Source organism: Mirounga angustirostris, unplaced genomic scaffold (assembly GCF_029215605.1).
Source record: "Mirounga angustirostris isolate CCGP_5_RB_7025 unplaced genomic scaffold, mMirAng1.0.hap1 SCAF_10, whole genome shotgun sequence".
Classification (NCBI taxonomy): domain Eukaryota; kingdom Metazoa; phylum Chordata; class Mammalia; order Carnivora; family Phocidae; genus Mirounga; species Mirounga angustirostris.
In genome coordinates, this window is record NW_026991718.1 from 9674255 (window position 1) to 9694283 (window position 20029).

Here is a 20029-nt window from a genome sequence, read left to right on the forward strand (position 1 = left end):
GGTCAGATGCTGCCAGAGGTGTGGCGCCAGGCATCCCTCCCCCCCGCCCCCCCATAGTGTTGGCTGCCTGCCGCCTGAATGAGCGTGGCCCCTGACCTTAGTGAGTCCACAGACCAGGCACACATCCTAGCTCCCCACCTCATTACCTCGGTGCGCTGAACTGTTAGTCAATTTTGCAGCCTCTCATCTCTTAAGATGGAAGCATGCTACCTTAGGCGCGGGGTTAGCGCGAAGAACTTCAAGACAGCGCCTGCAAAGCGTTTGTCCCCGCGCCCCGCTAAGCACTAACCATAACAAACCACACGTCACAGATCCAGGTGAGTGATTCTCCCTGCGATAACGGAGCAGGGAGGGCTCCAGGCAGGTGACATCGGAGTGACGCCCGCCACCCGCCTCCCCAGTCCATGCCCCACCGCCCAGCCCCTCCTCCACCCCTGCAGACTTGGCTCCGGGCCAGGCGCCCCCGGCTCGGGTCCTCCTCCTGCGGCCAGTACGGGTGAGAACCCGTATGGAGTCAGGTGAGCATGCGCACGAGCCCGGCGCCGCATCCATTGGCAGCCGGCGAGGAGCGTTTTGATGACGCATCAGGAAAATACAGGAAGTAAGGCCTACGGGAGCCGAGGTGGGCCTAAAGACGCCGGGTTCGGGGCTCCCGGGCGGGAGGGGATGAGTGGGCGCTGACCCGGAGGCGCGTCGCTCTAGGGACAGGCCTTAGGCGTGTGAGTGGCCGCAGCATGGAGGACGACGCTCCGGTGATCTATGGGCTGGAGTTCCAGGTGCGTCCCCGGAGGGCCCCGGCGCCGCGCGGTTTGCGCAGCGAGGCCGGCGCGTCCCCAGCCCCGCTGTGCGGCTGAGGGCCGGAGGGGGGCTGCGGGTGCGCCTTTAAAGGACTCGGTTGTCCGGGAGGCCCCGGGTCCTGCGTGATGCGGGGTGCGCGCAGCGCCGGTGCCCACGACCCGCGGGCTGGGGAGCCCCGGCCGCCTCCTCTCCCCGCGGCCCTGGGTGTTGCTGGGGGCCGATGTGTACGTCCTGTGTACGGTTTCCTGCAGCCTGCAGTCCGGGGACGCAGGCACCGCGTCTGTGGGTTTTCTGGGCGGGGGAGACGGTCGTTTAATCGGGACCTAAGGGCCGGAAAGATAAACGGGAAGTTCTCCAGTACCCTACACCCAGTTTCCCTGATGTTGAAGTCTCGCGTGACTGTGGCAAACTGATCAAAGCTTAGAAACCGCGAACGTTGGTGCAGTCCTGTGAGTGGAACCACAGACTCTACTCGGATTCCACCTCTTTACCATTCAGGTCCTATTTTTCTTCGCCCTGTACTCTGCAGGGCCTGTTCACCGTGACCATCACGTAGTAGGTGCTCAGCACATGACTGTGAAAGGGATGGGCCCCCACCCACCGTGTGAGCAGTGAAGCCGGAATGCACATGCAGTTTAGCAGGACCACAGGGGAGTCTACGGATGGGGGGGGGGGAGGGCGAAAGGGGCCGGGGGAGCTGGAAGGGCAGGTAGGTTGCACGGTGCAGGTCCTAACAGAGCCCTGTATTGGTTTAAACTCTTCAGATGGCTTTTGGGACCCTTAAGGCACTTAAGGACAGATACAGAGACAAAAGACACAGTTCACTGCCTTATGAAGTACCCGATAACATAATTGTGTGCCCCAAATGTGTGTTAAAAATACAAATTATGGGGGCGCCTGGGTGGCCCAGTCAGTTAAGTGTCTGCCTTGGGCCCAGGTCCTGATCTCAGGGTCCTGGGATCAGCCCTGCATCCGGCTCCCTGCTCAGCAGAGAGTCTGCTTCTCCCTCACCCTCTGCTGCTCCCCACCGCTCATGCTCTCTCTCTCTCTCTTCTCTCTCAAACAAGTAAATAAAAATCTTAAAAAGACCCCTAAAAAATAGAAATGATTTTGGTTTCAAGAAGCTTACAGTGAGGGGCGCCTGGGTGGCTCAGTTGGTTGAGTGACTGCCTCCAGCTAAGGTCATGATCCTGGAGTCCCGGGATCGAGTTCCGCATCGGGCTCCCTGCTGGGCGGGGAGTCTGCTTCTCCCTCTGGCCCTCCCCCTCTCATGTGCTCTCTCTCTCTCTCTCAAATAAATAAATAAAATCTTTAAAAAAAAAAAAAAGAAGCTTACAGTGAGAGAAGCTGCAGCGTTAGTTGCTAAAAGCCTGGATACCACCACAACTCCTGAAGTTTAAGTCCTGGCTCCAGGGGCGTCTCAGTGGCTCAGTTGGTTGAGCATCCAACTCTTGATTTCGGCTTAGGTCATGCTCTCAGGGTCATGGGATCTTTCCCTGCCTTGGGCTCCCTGCTCAGCGGGGAGTCTGTTGGAGATTTTCTCTCTCTCGCTCGCCATCTCCTTTCCCTCTTCCCTTAACCCCTGATTGCTTGTGCTCTCTCTCTCTCATAAATAAATAAGTAAATAAATAAAATCTTTAAATCCTGGTTCGAGCACTTACTAGCTGTGTAACCTTGGGCTTCAGTTTCCTTGCCACTAAAATGGGAAAATGAGTCTGGATCCCCTATGGCTTTTAGGAAAATTGAATGAGTTAATATATTTGATTCAAGCACTTAGAACATTGCCTGGCACATAATAAGTATTCAGGAAATGTTCTAATTATTATCATAAGACAAAATTCTTACAGATAAATCCATACAAGGCTGTATCAAAGTGTCCTATGAGGAATGAGTTGTGTTAACAGTGTTTGACCTTGGGCTCAATTACCCACAATTGTGCCTTAACTGGCTGCTTTTAGAGCGTCTTTGTGTGTGGGGTACCCTGCTGAAGACTGCCTGTATTTCACTTCTCTCTCATTCCTACTTGTAGATGCTGTTCTGTGGGCCAAGCCCACCTAGCCAGACTTGGGATTCTAACCTAGAGAGGCTTTAAACTCAAGCCAACTTCAAAGCCCCTTAACTGCAAAGTTGCACTGCTTTCTCCTGGAAAAGGTGCATGTGTGGCCACATGCAGAGGGACCCTGTGGGGAGATTGAGGGTCCCTGACCTCATATTTCCTAAAGTGTGCATCTGACTCCAGTGTACCTAATCACTCCTTCATCTGCTTAAGAAATCTACTTAAGAAATAACAGAGGTTTTGATCTTCAGTGTTGGATCTTTGAGATAACAAATGTTATTTCCTGGGATTAATATCAAGGAGTGGATCCTTGCCTTGGGCATCAAATGTTTTATCTGAATTTCTCCTTTATCTTAAAAGAAGTAGCAGATTTTTATGCTTCTTTATTTTGGACAGCTTGTGGGCCATGACATTCTTGAATCCGAAGAACCGTTACTACGGTAAACATAAAAAGAACTGGAAGTCACAGTGGAGGTTTGGTTGTCAGTGACTTTCAAATCACTGTGGAGAACACTTTACTTTCGAAGATGGGGATCTGGAGGTGCCTGGGTGGCTCAGTTGGTTAAGCATCTGCCTTCGGCTCAGGTAATGATCTTAGGGTCCTGGGATCGAGCCCTGGATTGGGCTCCTCACTCAGTGGGGAGTCTGCTTCTCCCTCTTCCTTTGCCCCTCCCCCCTGCTTGTGTGTGTGCGTGTGTGTGTGTGCGTGCGTGCACACATGCGTGCTCTCTCTCTTAATAAATAAAATCCTTAAAAAAATAAAAGAAGATGGGGATCTGATTGCTGTCCATTGACTGAGGTAATGAGGCTCGAGGGTAAAATGAGGTCCTTCTATGTCAAATAAAAGGCAGAAGAGCACCATACAGGGGTCATTAAAATAAAAATGCTGAGCACGTTTGTGTTTATGGGACATTATGGCATCATGTGATTGACATCTTTTAGCTCATAGGAAGCAACTTTTGACTTGTGTTTATGATTTTAGTTTTTTTAATTTTTGTATATTTAAAATTAAAAAGAAAATCCAAGTAATTCTTACTAGTCTTTTAAGTAGTCAGATTGCTGAAAATCTGCTTAAGAACGCAGACCCTAAACACGCCTTTTCCATCTTATCTGTTTCCTAGACAACCACCACATTCAACTTAAAACTGTTTCTTCTCCTTACCACTTGTTCATAAAGTTTTTTTTTTTTTTTATTTTATTTGTCAGAGAGAGAGAACCAGTGCACAAGCAGGGGGAGCAGCAGAGGGAGAAGCAGGCTCCCCACTGAACAAGGAGCCCAATGTGGGGCTCGACCCCAGGGATCATTACCTGAGCCAAAGGCAGACGCTTGACTGACTGAGCCACCCAGGCACCCAGACAGTTAAGCTTAACACCTTATTTTTGTATAAGCCTATCCCGAATTTCCTGGGGAATGGTGTGCTTGCTGGCCATGTGCTGGTACAACTGCTCTTTGTCCTCTGGGTGTCCCAGTTCCCTGTCTTGCGTCCTTTTGTCCTGTGTTTGTATTACTGGTCTAGACGATCCCGGCCTGGTGTGCTGTTCCTATCATCCTTGCTTTGCAAGATGATTACTGGAGTCTATTTACATTAATAATACAAGGAATATACTACCACTTCTGGGCTGGATTTTAGGGCTCTTTTCTGAAAGGGGGGAGAGTTGTTTTACAGGACGTCCAGTAACCATGGTCAGGTGGTAATTGGATTGACTGGTCCCAAATTAGGCACAGAGACACCGCATTTTAACAGTGACACATTTTAGCACAAAGCCATCTTATAGTTACATTTTATAGATTTGTTGCATATTTGAATATTGTATACATTATTCTAATTATGATTGTAATTTTTGTTATGGATGTTTCTCCAGCATTGTTTGAATTTGAAATAGTGTAAATGAGACTTCAGATGCCTTCACACACACTCTCACTGTACCGGGCAGGAGAAATCAGCCTTCCCAGTTTGAGTTTAATCTGCAGTTCTCAGTTAACAGAACTGTCGTTCTTTATGACTATTTCAAAAGTCTCTACAAATAAGATTATTTCTCTCCTGCACGCTTATTTCTTTGAAACTTTTGGCATTAAGAAGACCCTCTCAGGGCACCTGGGTGGCTCAGCTGGTTGCGTATCTGACTCTTGGTTTCGGTTTAGGTCACGATCTTGGGGCCATGGGATAGGGCCCCGCGTCGGACTTCGCGCTAAGCAGGAGTCTGCTTGAGATTCTCTCTCTCTCTGCCCCTTTCTCTGTCTCAAATAAATAAATAAATCTTAAAAAAAAAAGAAAAGAAGACCTCCTCTGGTTGCGAGGGCCACTGGTCCTTCGGCAGACACGCCGAGGGACCACTGTGCCCCACTGAAGTGGCTTGAGTGTGTCCACCTTGCCCGTTCCTGAGCCTCGGGCTCTCTCCCAGCACTGGCTTCTGGATGTGTGTCACTGGCTGTTCTGATTTCTTCCTTTCTTTTGAGGTTAGGTTTGGTCATTTGGATTTTCCTAGGAAATTCATTCATTTATTCGGTCGACAAGTACTTCTGGTCTACAGTGTGCCAGGCATTACTCTCTGCCCTAGAACAGGGCAGAGAAGGAATCAAACACCAACCCAGCAACCCTCCCTCCTGGAGGCCCGTGTGGAGAGCAGAATCCAGAACAGCCTAGGTGTTCTTCCAAGACTCCTCAGTTGCATGCCTGATTTGTTTGTTGTCATTCTTTTTTCTTTTTTCTTTTTAAAGATTTTATTTATTCATTTGACAGAGACAGAGATAGCAAGAGCAGGAACACAAGCAGCGGGATGGGGAGAGGGAGAAGCAGGCTTCCTGCCGAGCAGGGAGCCTGATGTGGGACTCGATCCCGGGACCCTGGGATCATGACCTGAGCCGAAGGCAGACGCTTAACGACTGAGCCACCCAGGCGCCGTGTCATTCTTTTTTCTTAATGTAAGCATTTAGGCCATGAATTTTCTTCTGAACACTGACTTCTTGATTTTACTGTTTTCTGGGTATCTTACGGTTTTGAACTCGATGTCTTTTATTACCTGAAACTTTTGGGGTCTTTCTTAGCCCTGCCCACATCCCCTGCTGTGAGTGGGGGTCCGGCCTTGTGTCCTTCCTGCAGCGGCCCTGCGTTTCCCTCGGTGAGCTCTTTGAGCCCAGGCTTCGCCTGCAGTTGCCGTGCCTTATCTTCTCCAAGCTGTGTCTTGATTTTTGTCCCCTTTTACTTTCCTGTTCTTTTTTTCTCTCATTTTTGAAGAGGTGACTGCTCTGCTAGGTTTTATAGACATATCCTGGTTGTATAGTATGAGCTCTGGCTCTTCCGTGGCAGCATGTGGTCAGTGCGTGTGTGTTTTCCGAGCTCTTCCCGCTGTTCCACCTCGCTGTCCCTCCTGGTGGTGCCCTTGCAGGGCTCCTGAGTTCCTCCGATCCTGGTGTCTCGCGGACGAGCCTTCCAGTCCAGCTCTGTACGCGGAGTTGGGCCTGGCCCAGGCTCCAGACCGGTGGGAATTCCTGCAGCCCAGGCTTTGGTTTGTGAGCGAATCTGCAGCCCTCACTCATCCCCGGGCAAAGACGATGGCCCAGGCTGGCTGCCCACAGTGCGGCACCCCTCCACTCTGTGGGGCCAGAGTGCTTCCAGACGGGATGCCCAGCCTGCTCGGCCTGCTCTGACTCTTGCCACCAGCCATGCGCCTGTCATGCCGTCCCATCCCCGCGGTGCCTGCCGTGTCTTCGTGGGGTGGGGGTGGGGGGTCGCCAGCGCCCGCCCTCTTCAACACCCCTCTTGGCTCTGACCTCTACCTTCAAGTCTTTCTTCTTATGGCATGTGTTTGGATTATAGATGTTTCCGAGTTTCACTGAAGACGGTCTCTGTTTCTGCTTTTTATTCTCGTTCTTGCTTTTGTGTAATTCCGTAGGGTTTGGAAGAGCGAAATGAAGACTTTAGCCTACTGCTCGAAAACCTGAGGGCCCGATTTGACTTGATGAGGTGGGAAGTGGAGGGTGACCTGGAATAAAGACTCATGTCAGGAAGGTTGGGTAATAGGTTGTGGAAATGCTGTTCAAGCAAGGAGTGGGGAGGGGTGGCGGTGTGGCTGGAGAGGAGCTAGGGAGGGCGGGATGCGGGCTTAGGGGTTCCCGTGTGGTTGGCCTGGTAGGCAAGAGGTGGGATCAGGGGCTGTTAGCCGCGGACCTGGTTAGTGGGTGTGCAGTCACCAGCCTGGTTACAGTGATGACGCTTGTGGGAAGGGGGCTTGCTAGGAGGGCAGTGTGGCCTGGGAGAGTCGGGATGGAACCGTGGGCGCAGAGCCACAGCGTGAGCAGGGGGCTGGGTGGTGACGGACTGGGTCCTCGGGGGCCAAGGGACAGACGGCTCTCATGTCAAGGGCATCTGATGGCTGTGACGCTGGAGGCCACAGGGAGGGTGGTGCCACGGGCTGGCTGCAGTGAGGCCAGGTCAGCAGACGGGGAGGAACCGGTCAGGGCGAGGAAGGCTCCCCCTGTCTACGCCACCATTAAGCTTGGCAGCGAATGGGAGAATGGAGGTCTGGCAGCAGCTTGAGAAGCAAATGAGTGAAGGTGAGATATTTTCAAAGGACAAGGGGACATGGGACTTGATTTTCCTAGTTAAGGAGAAGAAGCCAGAGAAGAGGAGATGGACAGAGAAGAGAGAGGGCTGCCCAATGTTGTGTGCTGCAGGCGGGCACCAGGGGCTGCCCCATCTCTGGGCAGGAGGGCAGGGGCTCCTCATCTCTGGGCAGGAGGGCAGGGATGCCCCCTTCTCTGGGCAGGAGGGCAGGGGCACCCCATCTCTGGGCAGGAGGGCAGGGGCTCCCCATCTTTAGGCAGAAGGGCAAGGATGCCCCATCTCTGGGCAGGAGGGCAGGGGCGCCCCTTCTCTGGGCAGGAGGTTAGGGATGCCCCCTTCTCTGGGCAGGAGGGCAGGGGCTCCCCGTCTCTGGGTGGGAGGACAGGGACGCCCCCTTCTCTGGGCAGGAGGGCAGGGGCACCCCATCTCTGGGTAGGAGGGCAGGGGTGCCCCCTTCTCTGGGCGGGAGGGCAGGGGCGCCCCCTTCTCTGGGCAGGAGGGCAGGAGCACCCATCTCTGGGTAGGAGGGCAGGTGGCGACGTCTCCAGGAGGCCAGCTGATAGCTTCTGTGTTGCTGCTCAAGTGTGAGGCGAGTTCTTCGCTGTAAGGTCGGGCTGGGTTGCACGGGGGCCTCCAGAGGATCTGGCAGTGCAGAGCAGAGTGGACGAGGGGCAGGCGGCAGCCCCTTGGTGGAGCTGAATGGTCAGCCTTTGCACTTACAGGAGTGAGTGTGTGAGTGAACGCGCCAGTGAGCGTGTCCGTGTCCCCAGGAGCAGTGTTGTTGCCATAATTATCCATGAGTAGCTCAAGAGGTTTAGTGTTCCTCTTATGCACTCTGGACCTCTGTGATTTTGGGTGTGGGAGACGGAGAGAAGTAGGTACTCAGTTAGCACAGAGTGAAGAAGTTGGGGCTTTACCTTCTTTTTGCTCTTTCTTCTGTGTTTGTAAAGTGATCTGCCAGATCGCTGAGGAGGCGATCTGCTGTGTGAGGAAGGGCACTGGGTGGTCACTAGCTTCCTGGTTTGTCATCCTAGCGATCTGGGGCAGCTCTCAGTAAAGAGGCTGTTTCTGGGGGGAGACCGCCCACTGTAGAAGGTTCAACCCACCCTTGTCTCTGCTGCTTAAACACAAGTCCTGTTCCACCTCCTCGCCTTCCGGCATCACCTTAAACTTGCCTGGGGCGCAGCGCCTGGTGGGGGAAGTTCTGATGAGGAACTGGGCTGGACGTTCACCAGAGGGAGCGTTTACTTGCTCAGACTAATAAGCACATGAAGACAGTTTTGAATTTCCCAAGGGAATGCTTAGTATTCGGCGAGTACTGGGAGGTCTGGGATTTGTGCCTCTTGTCACGGAGTGGAACTTTCAGAGTGCTTCTGGTGAGAGCCAGGCTTCTCAGCATCTCCAGTTGCCTTGTCCTGGGTTGGCTCACTAAACGGTGAGGTGGGTGGAAAGACAGCTGTGTCAGGAAAGTGCCATGGCCCTTCTTTTGAGAACAGGGCATGGAATGATAAAAAAGTGGCCTGTGCTCTGCCTTCAGTCCCGTGTGTAAATATCTTACCTGTGTTCCTGGGTCCCTGCATCACCATAACAGAAAGAGAACCAGACTCAAGGCTGGGAGTCTGGGTGGTTCTTCCTCTAGGAGCTTTGTGACCATGACTGAGTCACTTAACCTCTCTGGTCCTCAGCATCTTTATCTTCTAAGTAGAGATATTATCCATCTTGACTTTGGGTCTCCTTCATTGTATTATGAAGATGAACCACGGTAAAATACACGGAGATGTTTTATGACCTATTATACCCTACAATTTGATCTTGTAACAATGAGGTCATTGGAACACCACAAAATCATCATTATGACTAGACGTAGGAAGGTCATTAGATCATTCACTTCATCACAGAACCAGAATTATGGATACACATCCATCACCCAAATGGCCGGAGTTAAGTTATTATAATAATTTTACCCAATAAAGTACTAAAAAGATCTTAGATTCAATGTTTTTGAGATTTCACTGTAATTTTTAAAGATTCAGTTTAGATTCTTTTGTAAGAATAATTCTCTTCAGTTTTTTATTTTTATTTACTTATCTTAGAGAGAGTGCATGAGTGTGCAAGCAGGGAAAGGGATAGAGGGAGAAGGAGAGAGAATCTTGAGCAGACTCTGAGCTGAGCGCAGAGCCTGACATGAGGCTCGATGTTATGACCCTGAGATCTTGACCTGAGCTGAAACAAAGAGTTGGACACTTAACCGACTGCGCCACCCAGGTGCCCTTCCTATTCAGTGTTTTAAAAAAGAAGTGGCTTACTGTGTGTGACAGAATGCGTAGTGTCAGACTTGTAGTACTTCTCTAAAACTGTGGTAGCTTTTGTCTCTGAAACACATGATCTCTTCGACTTTATTTCCTTGCATGCTTACCGATAGTCCTGCCCAGGGGTGCAGTTCTGGGCTCTGTAAATTGCTTCAGGATGAAGCAGGTTGAATGCTGGTTCGTGATGGCACTCAGCAGCCTCTGTAGCGCTGAGCTGCCCTTTTGTCCAGTCTCATGGCCACTAACACAACATACTTCTTTCTGGTGTTCTTCTGTTTTCCAGTAATGGCATTTAATCCTGTCTTCTGCCTGAAGTTGAGCTCGTGGATGCGTTTTGATAAATGTTAATTTGCTGCTGTGGTCTGGGCCAGGGGCCGATACGTAGTCATTTCCCACCTGCTCTGTTTGGGTCTTGTCTGATGTCTCCTGCAGGTCTGTTTCCTGAGGGCAGGGCTACTGTCTTACCCTCTGTGGTACCTTCCATGCGTGGCCACCGTGCAGGCGTTGTGTAGTCAGCTCACGATTGCTGACTCCAAGCACAGACAAGTCTTTTCATGGAAAATAATCATTTCCTCTCAGATGAGTCCTCTTCTGGGCCCTGTTTTTGGGGACTTTCAGGCTTTTTCTGTCTGGGATGATGACATGTACCTCCATTTAAGTCTTAGTGTTCTTGTTTGAAGGTGGAGCCCATCCCGCATCCCCTCTGTTGACCTGGGTTCTGCCTTCTGAGCAGCTGGGGGTTTATTTCTGCAATGGGGTGGATGCTTCCTCACCATTTTTCTCTAACCAAGTGGTGTTCTAATTAAATAGGATTCAGGGGGTCTGTGAATTTGTGGTATTATGTGCAAAATTCTACGTGTATGTATGTGCATTTTTGGCAGAAGGTGTATAGACTCAAAACAATTCATCAGTTTTGTGAAGAGGTCTGACTCCAGTCTAGTTTTGTTGAACAGGTTGTAGGCATATTGGCTAGAATGGATTTTTTCCTCCAGATGCCTAATAATGTGAATACTGTTCTGGACATGTATTTTCTTGCTGTCACCGAAATGTATTCTGGTAGTTGATGTTTTTGTGCCAGCAACCCTTTGTGAGGAGGGGTTGGGATATAGGGGCTATGGTTGTGTTTTCTGAGAGCATGACATGAAATCGTTGTCTCCAAACCTTTTGGCAGTGGACACTGAAAAGGTCTTGTTGTTCACCCCAGTCGTGGAAAGCAAATCAAAACCAGGCAGACTGAATGGTTAGGACGACTGCTCTACTGTTTCTCTAACCCCGTTTTATTTATTTTTTTTAGATTATTTATTTGCAAGAGAAAGAGAGAGAGAGAGAGCACACACGAGTAGGGAAAGGGGCAGAGGGAGAGGGCAAACTCTAAAGCAGGACCCACTGAGAGCTATCAGTCACCCATAATCCCGGAACGTGCCCTCAGCTGAATGGAGCCATGTTGCCCTAAGTCACACCCCTCTCCAGGGACAGCCTGCTTCCAATGCCTGATCAATGGGGTTGGGGGCTGGGCAATAGATGAGCCTGGCCATGATGGCTCCACTCTGAGGGATCATCCCAGCTCTGGCCTCCCTGTGGGCACTGCAGTTCCTCTGTGTCCTCTGCACATTCCTGCTTCCTTGATGCCTTCACTGCTGCTTCCTCCATGATGTCATTCCCAAGAGTGTTTCCAGCAAGTCTGTGCACAAAGCTTGATGATTTACAGCTTGCTTCCCAGAGAACCTGATCATCTGAATGCTCAGCAGGTCCCTTTCTGTTGTTTATTGTTTGGCTTTTGATCATATGATTTTGACTTTTTGTATGACTAGTTATTTTTGATTGAGTGTTTGACATTGTGAGAAAAACTGTAGAAACTTTGGAAGTCTGTCTTCCTCCAGAGGATTTACTGTTACTTCTGGCAGGTGGCTGGCCAGCCCAGGAGCATCATCCTGCTTAGTTCACTTAAAATCCAGTCATGGACTAAGGTGACCTGGAGCGTTAGTCTGTGCAGGTTGACCTTCTAGTTCACCTTCACTCCTGGCCTGTGCCCTATGGGATCCCAACCCTGAGTGTTAGTGCTTTGCTGGCCCCTTCTCCGTGGTGGGCCCTGCACTCCATGTTTGTACCCTCAGTCTATGAGCCTGTCAGAAGCATTCCTCAGTGTCAGCTGCTAGCCACACTTTCCAGACTGACAGATGCCTCCAGCCGAAAGGGGGCCAGAGGTCAGGCTTGCCTCTCTAAGCTTCCCTCCCTTTCCAAGATCTTGGCATTCCTTCGTCGCTATGGTAGCTCCTTAAAGGAGGCCTTGAAACAAATTCAGAGTATTTTGTTTAGTTTCTGCAGTTGTCCTCTGCCAGAGACTTGGTTTAAACCACCTGCTCTGCCATTGCTGGGAACCATTTTCTGCTGTACTGTTGAAAGATGATTTGTTCCACCAGTCTATTTCTGTTGAAAATTATGGTTTTATTAAAAATACCATTTACATCTTTATTGCTTATTTTTCGTGCCCATATACGCATTTGAATGGAATTGTGGTGTCACAAAGTATACAAAAGATGGAGGCTTTGCATGCACATTTCTAAGTTGCCTAGTGGGCACTTTGTACTAATTGATACTCCCGCAGCAGTAGAGGAGGTAACTGCCTTATCGTCTCTGTTACATCTAACATCTTAAATGTGTGTGCATTTTCCTTCCCTCCTGCAGGCCCGTGCTCTAACACCTCAGACTGCAGAAACAGATGCCATTCGGTTTTTGGTTGGGACGCAGTCTCTTAAATATGATAATCAGGTAACTATTTTTGACAAATGTATATATGTTAATTACTAAGCCTATTCTTAGTTTTATAACCATTTTGCTCTTGATTTTTCAAACAACATTTGAGAAAATTAATGCCACACAAACAAAATAAAACTTTCACTGGGATTTAAATATCCAACTGTATGTAATAATTGAATTCAATAATTTAAACTTACTCTGTGTAGCATCACTGTCATAGTGTTAGTCTGTGGGGTTACGTAGGGTTTGCTGTGTAAGTGATTGATAAGCTATCCAGGGGACGTGGTCGGCACCACTGTTTCTGCTCGGGATGGTGGATGACCACTGTAAGTGCTCACAGCATTCTTTCCAGCCGAGCCTGGATGAGGCCATAATCCCATCGAGCTCCAGGCTTTCACTGCCACGCACTCCGGGAGGGGCTGTTCTGGCCACTCTTGTAGAGAGAGTGTTGGCTACTCACAGACCAGCGCTCAGTTCGTGGCTGGACACAAACGTATGACCTTGACCGAATGGATTAACCTTACTGGACTTCATGGTCCTCATCGCCAAGACAGCGATCAAGCCATCTGCTCTCTGTACCCCACGGGTGCTGAGGATGTTGTGAGGATGTGAACTGTCTTGGATCCTGGGGGAAATGTGCAAATGGCCACGTGCCCTGGAGCAGGGCCTCTGCCCAGTTACCACTGTCCCACGGGGGAGTGGCTTTAAGACAGCTGTGGAAGAGTGTGCTGCTGGGTGTGGAGTAGCGACATTGCCCCTCTCCTGTTAGGAGAGACTTTAGATTGACAGTTTATGTGTAGAGCTTTATAGATAAATGTTTATATTATGTAAACTTTACTTCCTATACCCAAAACATAGGAAAACCTTTATTTATTTATTTATTTTATTTATTTATTTATTTATTAAACGATTTTATTTATTTATAAATAAGTAAATTCCCGCTGAGCAGGGAGCCCGATGCAGGGCTTGATCCCAGGACCCCGGGATCATGACCTGAGCCGAAGGCAGACGCCCAACTGACTGAGCCGCCCAGGCGCCCCTAGGAAGACCTTTCTATACAAGGAATAGTGTTCTAATGGCACGAATAATTGTGAAACAGTTAGCAGCAATCACCTGCCGGTATCAGGTTGGATGGAGCTGCCGTCTATGGTGGCAGATTCATGATTGGACCCGGTTGAACCTGGTTCCTCATGGTGGAGTGCTTGTTACTGACTGCTCGTTAAGTTACAAACTTATCAGTGTCATAATTTAAGAATCATTAGATGATTCTGTGAAATGTTAAAATTGTATACATCGTGTGATCCCAGTAGTGTTAAAAAAGCAGATAATTTTTCAATAGCTACAGACGTTGAGTCATTGGATGTACACGTGCAGCTGATACAATATTACGTCAGTTATGCCTCGATTAGGACGGCAGAGGATAAAGTACAGACTTGAGTCTTAAGGTGCGGCAAAGACTAGGCAGAAACAGGCCACAAGGCCTCAGAATTTGAGCCACAGTTACCTTTGGGTGATGTGAGCATTTGTGAGGTAGATTGTTTTCCTAATTTTCACTTTTCTGAACGTGTGTGTCATTTTCCTTCTGGAAGAATGTCAGGTAAGGAGGATTTATTAAATGGCTTCCAGTGGGCATCTTGCGGGGAAGAGGAGCTTGTGCTCTGTGGGGGCTGCTGTGTGGGTCAGGGGGGCGCCCGACGGGGTGCCTCGGGGCTGCGGGTTGGGGGGGGGGCGCCCGCGCGCAGATGCTGTGGTGCAGGCCCGGCCCTGCGGGAGCGGCGCTGGAGGGGGCGGGGAGTCTGAAGGCGGACTCGTGGCTCCCATGTGGGGCCGACCGCCGACCCCGGAAGCCATCACACGGCAGGTGTCGGGGAGCCCGCGGGGCCCTGTCTGCCGGTGTCGAAGCGCCTCACCTCACCCGCCTGCTTGTCAATTCCGCTCGGTCCTGAGGCTGTCCCATGGAACGTTTTGGTGGAGGTATCACTTTTTAACTCTGAGATTAGGGAAGAAATTACTATGATGTCATGAGGGATGCTCAGTGAATTAAAGGCCAGACGAAGCAACGAGGGCATCCACAAGTCAGACTTAGTTGTGGCCCCAAGAGAGGAGCAGCCCCAGATGACCTGACGTGCTTTAATCCTCTTTAAATCCTGTTGGAGCAAGGTCTCTGCAGGCTCTGTGGGGAGCACCGTGCAGGGAGTTAGGACTCCCCGGGTTGTGAGGTCAGCATCCCGCAGCGCGTTGCCGATTACAGCTCTGTATGTCCTGTTGCATCAATGTAGTTTCATGACACAGACAGTCCTGTTTCCAGAATACAGCCATCCGTCCTTGGACCTAGTGAAATGAATAACTTTTGTCATTAAGAGTCAGTCTTAGAACCCAACTTTCCAGTAGGGCACGGACAAGGTAAATATTTAACTTAAATTTTATGGCATCAAGGATGTAGCTGTCTGGGAACCTTTCCTGAATGTCCAGTATGTGACGGCTGCTTGGGTGCTGTGCTTCCAGACCCCGGTGCCACCTGCTGTCCCCTTCCTTTCAGAGCTTTCTTGTCCCACCGCTGGGGAAGGCTGCAGCCATGGCCGAATCAAAGGGTGGGCGGTGAGTCTGCTAGCCTCCTGGTTCCACGCCTCGCCTGCAGCGGCCTCTCGTGGGTGACTCCACATGATAGGTATCAAAGAGTCCCTGTTTCTGGGAAAGCGTGTGACGTCGTCGGGAGTGCGTGCACGCGTGCACTCGTCCAACAAACGCGGATGTTGTGTGTGAGTGGTTTGTGCCCCGAGCTGCGTGCTCAGCGAGGTGGTGGGGCAGACGCGGGCCGCGGGCAGTCACGGTTCTGAGAGGCAGTGAGAGGGAGGGCTTGAGCCTGAGCTCGCGCCCCTGCACACCCACCCCGCGTGTTCCCCTCACACCTGCCGAGCTCACATGTCCCATGCACGTGCCTCTGCTGTGCGATGTGTGTTTCTCTCCTGTGTGGTGGGCCTGGCTCCCCTCCCACGCAGCACGTTCTCTTCCACGCAGGATGTGTGTGTGCAGGGGCTTGTGGCCAGCCAGGCGGCGCCCAGAGGATGCCCCCAGAGGGCGCCCCCAGCATTCGCCATGCCCACTGCCCTCCAGAAGCAGTACGGTTGTTCCTCTGTTTCCCACTGATGTTGTTATTATTAATTTTAAAGATTTATTTATTTGAGAGAGAGAGAGCCCGCATCGGGAGGGAGGGGCAGAGGGAGAGAGAGAATCTCCAGCGGACTCCCCGCTGAATACAGAGCCCATCGGGGACTCGATCCCACGGCCCTCAGATCGTGACCTGAGCCCGAGCCAAGAGTCGGAGGCTCATCTGACTGAGCCAGCCAGGCGTCCCGCCCGCCGATGTTCTCATTAGAACACGGTTATGGAGTGCGTTTGTAAGTGGTGAAAACTGGCCCCCACACACCCGAATCCTGCAGCCCCTCTCAGCTTGTTTGCTGACCGTGAGGGGGACCTGTGCTCCAGGGGTCTTTGAGCGGCTGTGAGGATGGGGATTCCCGGCTCTGTGCCTCCACATTGAGCAGTAGGTCTGTGTAGGGTGTTGGTAGCCATGCCCGCAGCATCCACTCGGGTGCGCGCTTCCCGCGGGCACAGCCAGGTGCCGGGACAGGCCAGGAAGGTGGGTCCTGCGCCCCTGCCCGTTGACTGCAGGTCAGAGAGGCACACACCTGCAGGATGGGGAAGCGGGGTTCCGCTCAGGGCCGGGTGGGGGCGATTCCCACACCTGCGACCTCAGTGGACAGGTGTTGTTGATCCCATTTCTAAGCAGGTAGGGGGTTGGTCCTAAGCAGGTATGAGGTTTTTCACAGGTGATCGAGCTGTGCTCGATCTGGGGAACCAGGCGTGGAACCATGAGGCTAGCAGACCCATCCCCCACCCTTTGATTCGGCCATGGCTGCAGCCTTCCCCAGCGGTGGGACAAGAAAGCTCTGAAAGGAAGGAGACAGCAGGTGGCACCGGGGTCTGGAAGCACAGCACCCAGGCAGCCGTCACATACTGGACATTCAGGAAAGGTTCCCAGACAGCTACATCCTTGATGCCATAAAATTTAGGGCAGAAACACAGCTGCTCTCCTCACACCCACCCACCCCCGCCGCTTCCACCTGTAGCACAGGGTGGTTGGGGTCCGTGTCCTAAAGGCATCCTGCACGCTTCTCCGCAGACACCCACCCAGACGGTGCTAGTGATGGGAGCCCTCCCCAGATCAGGCCACCCCGCCCAGGCTGGGGTGCCCTGGCCTTGTGGCCCTGCTCCCACGCCTCCCGCTGGCTGGCTGGCTGGCTGGCTGGTGAGGGTTAATGGCCCCTGGCTTCGCCTCAGGCCATCAGCTCCTGGGCAGTCCTTAATTCCCTAGAAAGTGCCAGTCCCTGAACCAGGTCTAATTAATTCAGCTGTGCTATTTTCTGAAAATTTTTAGAGCTGTCACAGTTGCGGGCCTTTTTTTTTTTTTGTCAGATGAACTGCTTTACTTTCTGCCCTTAGTTTGCACAAGGCTCCGTGTTGGGAGCAGGATGAGTGTGTGGAGTCTTCCATCTTTTTGGGTTCCCCTTCATGGGTAGGTGGAGAAGGTGGGGTTCTTTCTGCGGGGGCTGTGTGCTCACTGGCTGTCCAGTGGGGGACTTTAGGCAGAGACTCAAAACAAGGGATTCCAGGTTGAAGGGGTTTACTTCTGCAGCGTGCTTTTCCTCAAGAGTTTCTTTGCCTATTGCTAACTTCCTGTTTCTTCTGTAGCTGGGGGATGAGTGCCAGGGTGACAGGGGACGCAGACTTGTCCTCTCCCAGCACGGTCAGTTGAAAAGGCAGATCCCTGAGGGGAGTGACAGACAGTGGCTTCTTCCCCTGGTCGATCTTTTCCTTTTTAACTTTTGTTTTTAATTTGTAAACTCCATTTTTCTGTATTTGTATTTTGATAACGGATAGCTTTGTTCATCAGCCCCGTCTGCCTGCAAGCTCTGTCATTGGCTACCCTGAGAATCGCCTGGGCCTTTGTTAGACATCGAGACTCTCAGCAGCCCCCGCCCCCCCGAACTGAAACTGAAACCCCTTTCCTCCCTCACCCCTCCTTCCACTTTCCCCTCCCCACCCCCTCTTCCAAGTTTTGATTACACCTCAGAATTTCTTTTTAAAACATAGAATTCTACTTTATATCTTTTTAGTTGTTGGATTTACATCTAAAAGTGTGATGATAAAGAGACAGCTGGGGGTATTCCAGTGACCTGTTTTGGTTCCAGCTTTTTCCCCAACCCTGCAGCAGATGCTCTGAAGGACCTCCATCCTGTCCATTGTTAAGGTCTGAGTGTTTATTTCCCCCCGGATTCATAGGTTGGAACCTAACCCCCCCGGTGATGGTAGGAGGGGGTACGGCCTTTGGAAGGTGCTTAGGTCATGACAGTGGAGCTGTTATGAATGGGATTGACCCACAGCGCCCTTACTCCTTCTGCCACGTGAGGACATGGGGAGAGGGTGGTTGTCTGATCCAGGAGGACGGCTCTCACCAGACCCGACCACGCTGTGGCACCCTGAGCTCGGACTTCCAGCCCCCAGATCTGTGACAACTAAATTCCTCTTGTCTATAATCCACCCCATCTGTGGTGTTTGTTACAGCCGCCCACATGGACGGAGACACTGCTTTGCCAAGAAAGGCCCTCACTGGGCACCAAGAGGGTGTGGAATACGGGTGTTTTTTGTTTTCTTTCTTTCTTCTGGCTGCCAAGCATAGTTTGGCTTCATGGACAAAGGATGGTCATACACTGGGGCTTATTTGCTTCAGGAAGGAGTATTAATACAGACAGGTAAATGGTAGCCATGTGGGCATCATCAGCAGTGGGAAACATATAGTATGTTTGATAATAACTTTCATTTAGCATTTCAAGTCTTAGCTGAAGGATCACGATATGTTTCAGGTAGAATAAAGAAATCCTAGGAATCCATTTTCCTAAGTATACTTATGCTGAAGGAAGAACCAGGAAAGAGTGAATGACTGGTTCAGGGTAAACCAGCTGGGAAGTGGCAGAATCAAATTGGATGCAGGTCCCCCAGTCTCGGATCACTGTGCATCCTGTGTGTCCCCCTGAAGCAAAAAGGACTGCAGCTGAAACCGAGCTTTCCAGTATTGACTTGAGCTAGGAGGAGAGCGCGCTGGAGGTGTGAGACGGGCAAGAGGACTTGCTGTCTCCAGGTCTAGCCACCTGCTGTGCTGTGTTCTTCATAAGGAACTGCCGGGAGGCGCCTATTCACTTTTTGTGGTGGGCGGTGTGGCATGGGGTCTGCTGGCTCATGGGCCTCTGGTAGGAAGATGTGCCCAAGGCCAAGCCACCAGATCCTTAACTTTCCCTAAGAAGGGAGCTTTTAATTTTTTATTTCCAATTTTATCCCTATTTTTAATTTTTCTTTTTTTTTCATTTGTAAGAGTGTGGTAACATCTTCACGGGCTTCCTAATGAATTTTGTGGCTCTTACCCCTTTTTATAGAGTCATCTTCATCTGTGCCCTTAGCCCCACACTAGTAAGTCCAACTTTAAAATACTTAATAGTGGTAATTCAGAATGTATGAGTTTGATCTTCATTATAAGCTGTTAAAATATTTTAAAAACTCAGATATGGCATGAAGAATTTATTTTTTTAAAAGATTTTATTTATTTGTCAGAGAGAGAGCACAAGCAAGGGGGGAGGGGCAGCGGGAGAGGGAGAAGCAGGCTTCCTGCTGAGCAAGGAGCCCGACGCGGGGCTCGATCCCAGGACCCCGGGATCGTGACCTGAGCTGAAGGCAGATGCTTAACCGACTGAGCCACCCAGCTGTCCCTGGCATGAAGAATTTAAAGTAACGATTAAGCACTACCCAGACGACCACATGTCTGCCCGACCCTCTTAACCAACATTAATTGGTCTTTTTTTTTGTGCCCCTATAATCTTTTGCACTCACTAGTTGTAGTGTTTTCTTCGAATTGTTTTCATAACTGCCCTGTAACTGCATATATGTATTCCACAGGATATTTCTTTGTACGTCCGTGTAAGCTGGGGAGCTGTTGGTGCCCTGAGAACAGACAGTTTGAGACACAGTCTCCTTCTTTGTAGTCAGGAGCTGATTTTTGCTCACAGGCTGCAGTGCAAAGCCCAGGGGAGCACGGGGAGCCTCTTTGTGCCCCAGATGGTGTGGGGGTTCAGGGCACATGCTCTGGAATCCTGTTTCTAACTGCATGAGACATACTACGTCAACTCTCTAAGCCTGGGTTGCTCCACCTGTAGATTATGCCTAATGATTACATGTCTCTTTTAAGGATTAATGGAAATAATGTATGTCAAATAGCATAGTGCCTGGCCCATTTTACTTGTTAGCCATTGTTACTCTGATCTCTTTGTTTATGGTGGTGATGTCTTTTTTTTTTTTTAAATCTTTTTTTTTTTTTTTTTTAAGATTTTATTTATTTATTTGAGAGAGAGAGAATGAGAGACAGAGAGCACGAGAGGGAAGGGGATCAGAAGGAGAAGCAGACCCCCTGCTGAGCAGGGAGCCCGATGTGGGAC

At 50.6% G+C, this 20029-nt stretch overlaps 1 protein-coding gene across 6 annotated transcripts in view; it reads left to right on the top strand.

Annotated features, from left to right (window-relative positions):
* Positions 1–594: 594 nt before the first annotated feature.
* The window catches only part of EIPR1 (EARP complex and GARP complex interacting protein 1), a 126309-nt gene continuing 106874 nt past the window's right edge, over positions 595–20029 (top strand). For 3 of the 6 annotated variants that reach the window (XR_010405412.1, XM_064571881.1, XM_064571884.1), the window contains exons 1-2: positions 595–776; positions 12414–12497. Coding sequence is in view for 5 of the 6 variants with exons in the window: in XM_064571881.1 (XP_064427951.1) it covers positions 735–776; positions 12414–12497 (126 nt within the window). In the remaining variant the exon portion in view is untranslated. The remainder of the gene's footprint in view (positions 777–12413; positions 12498–20029) is intronic. The other 3 variants (XM_064571879.1, XM_064571882.1, XM_064571880.1) reach the window with 2 other exon arrangements.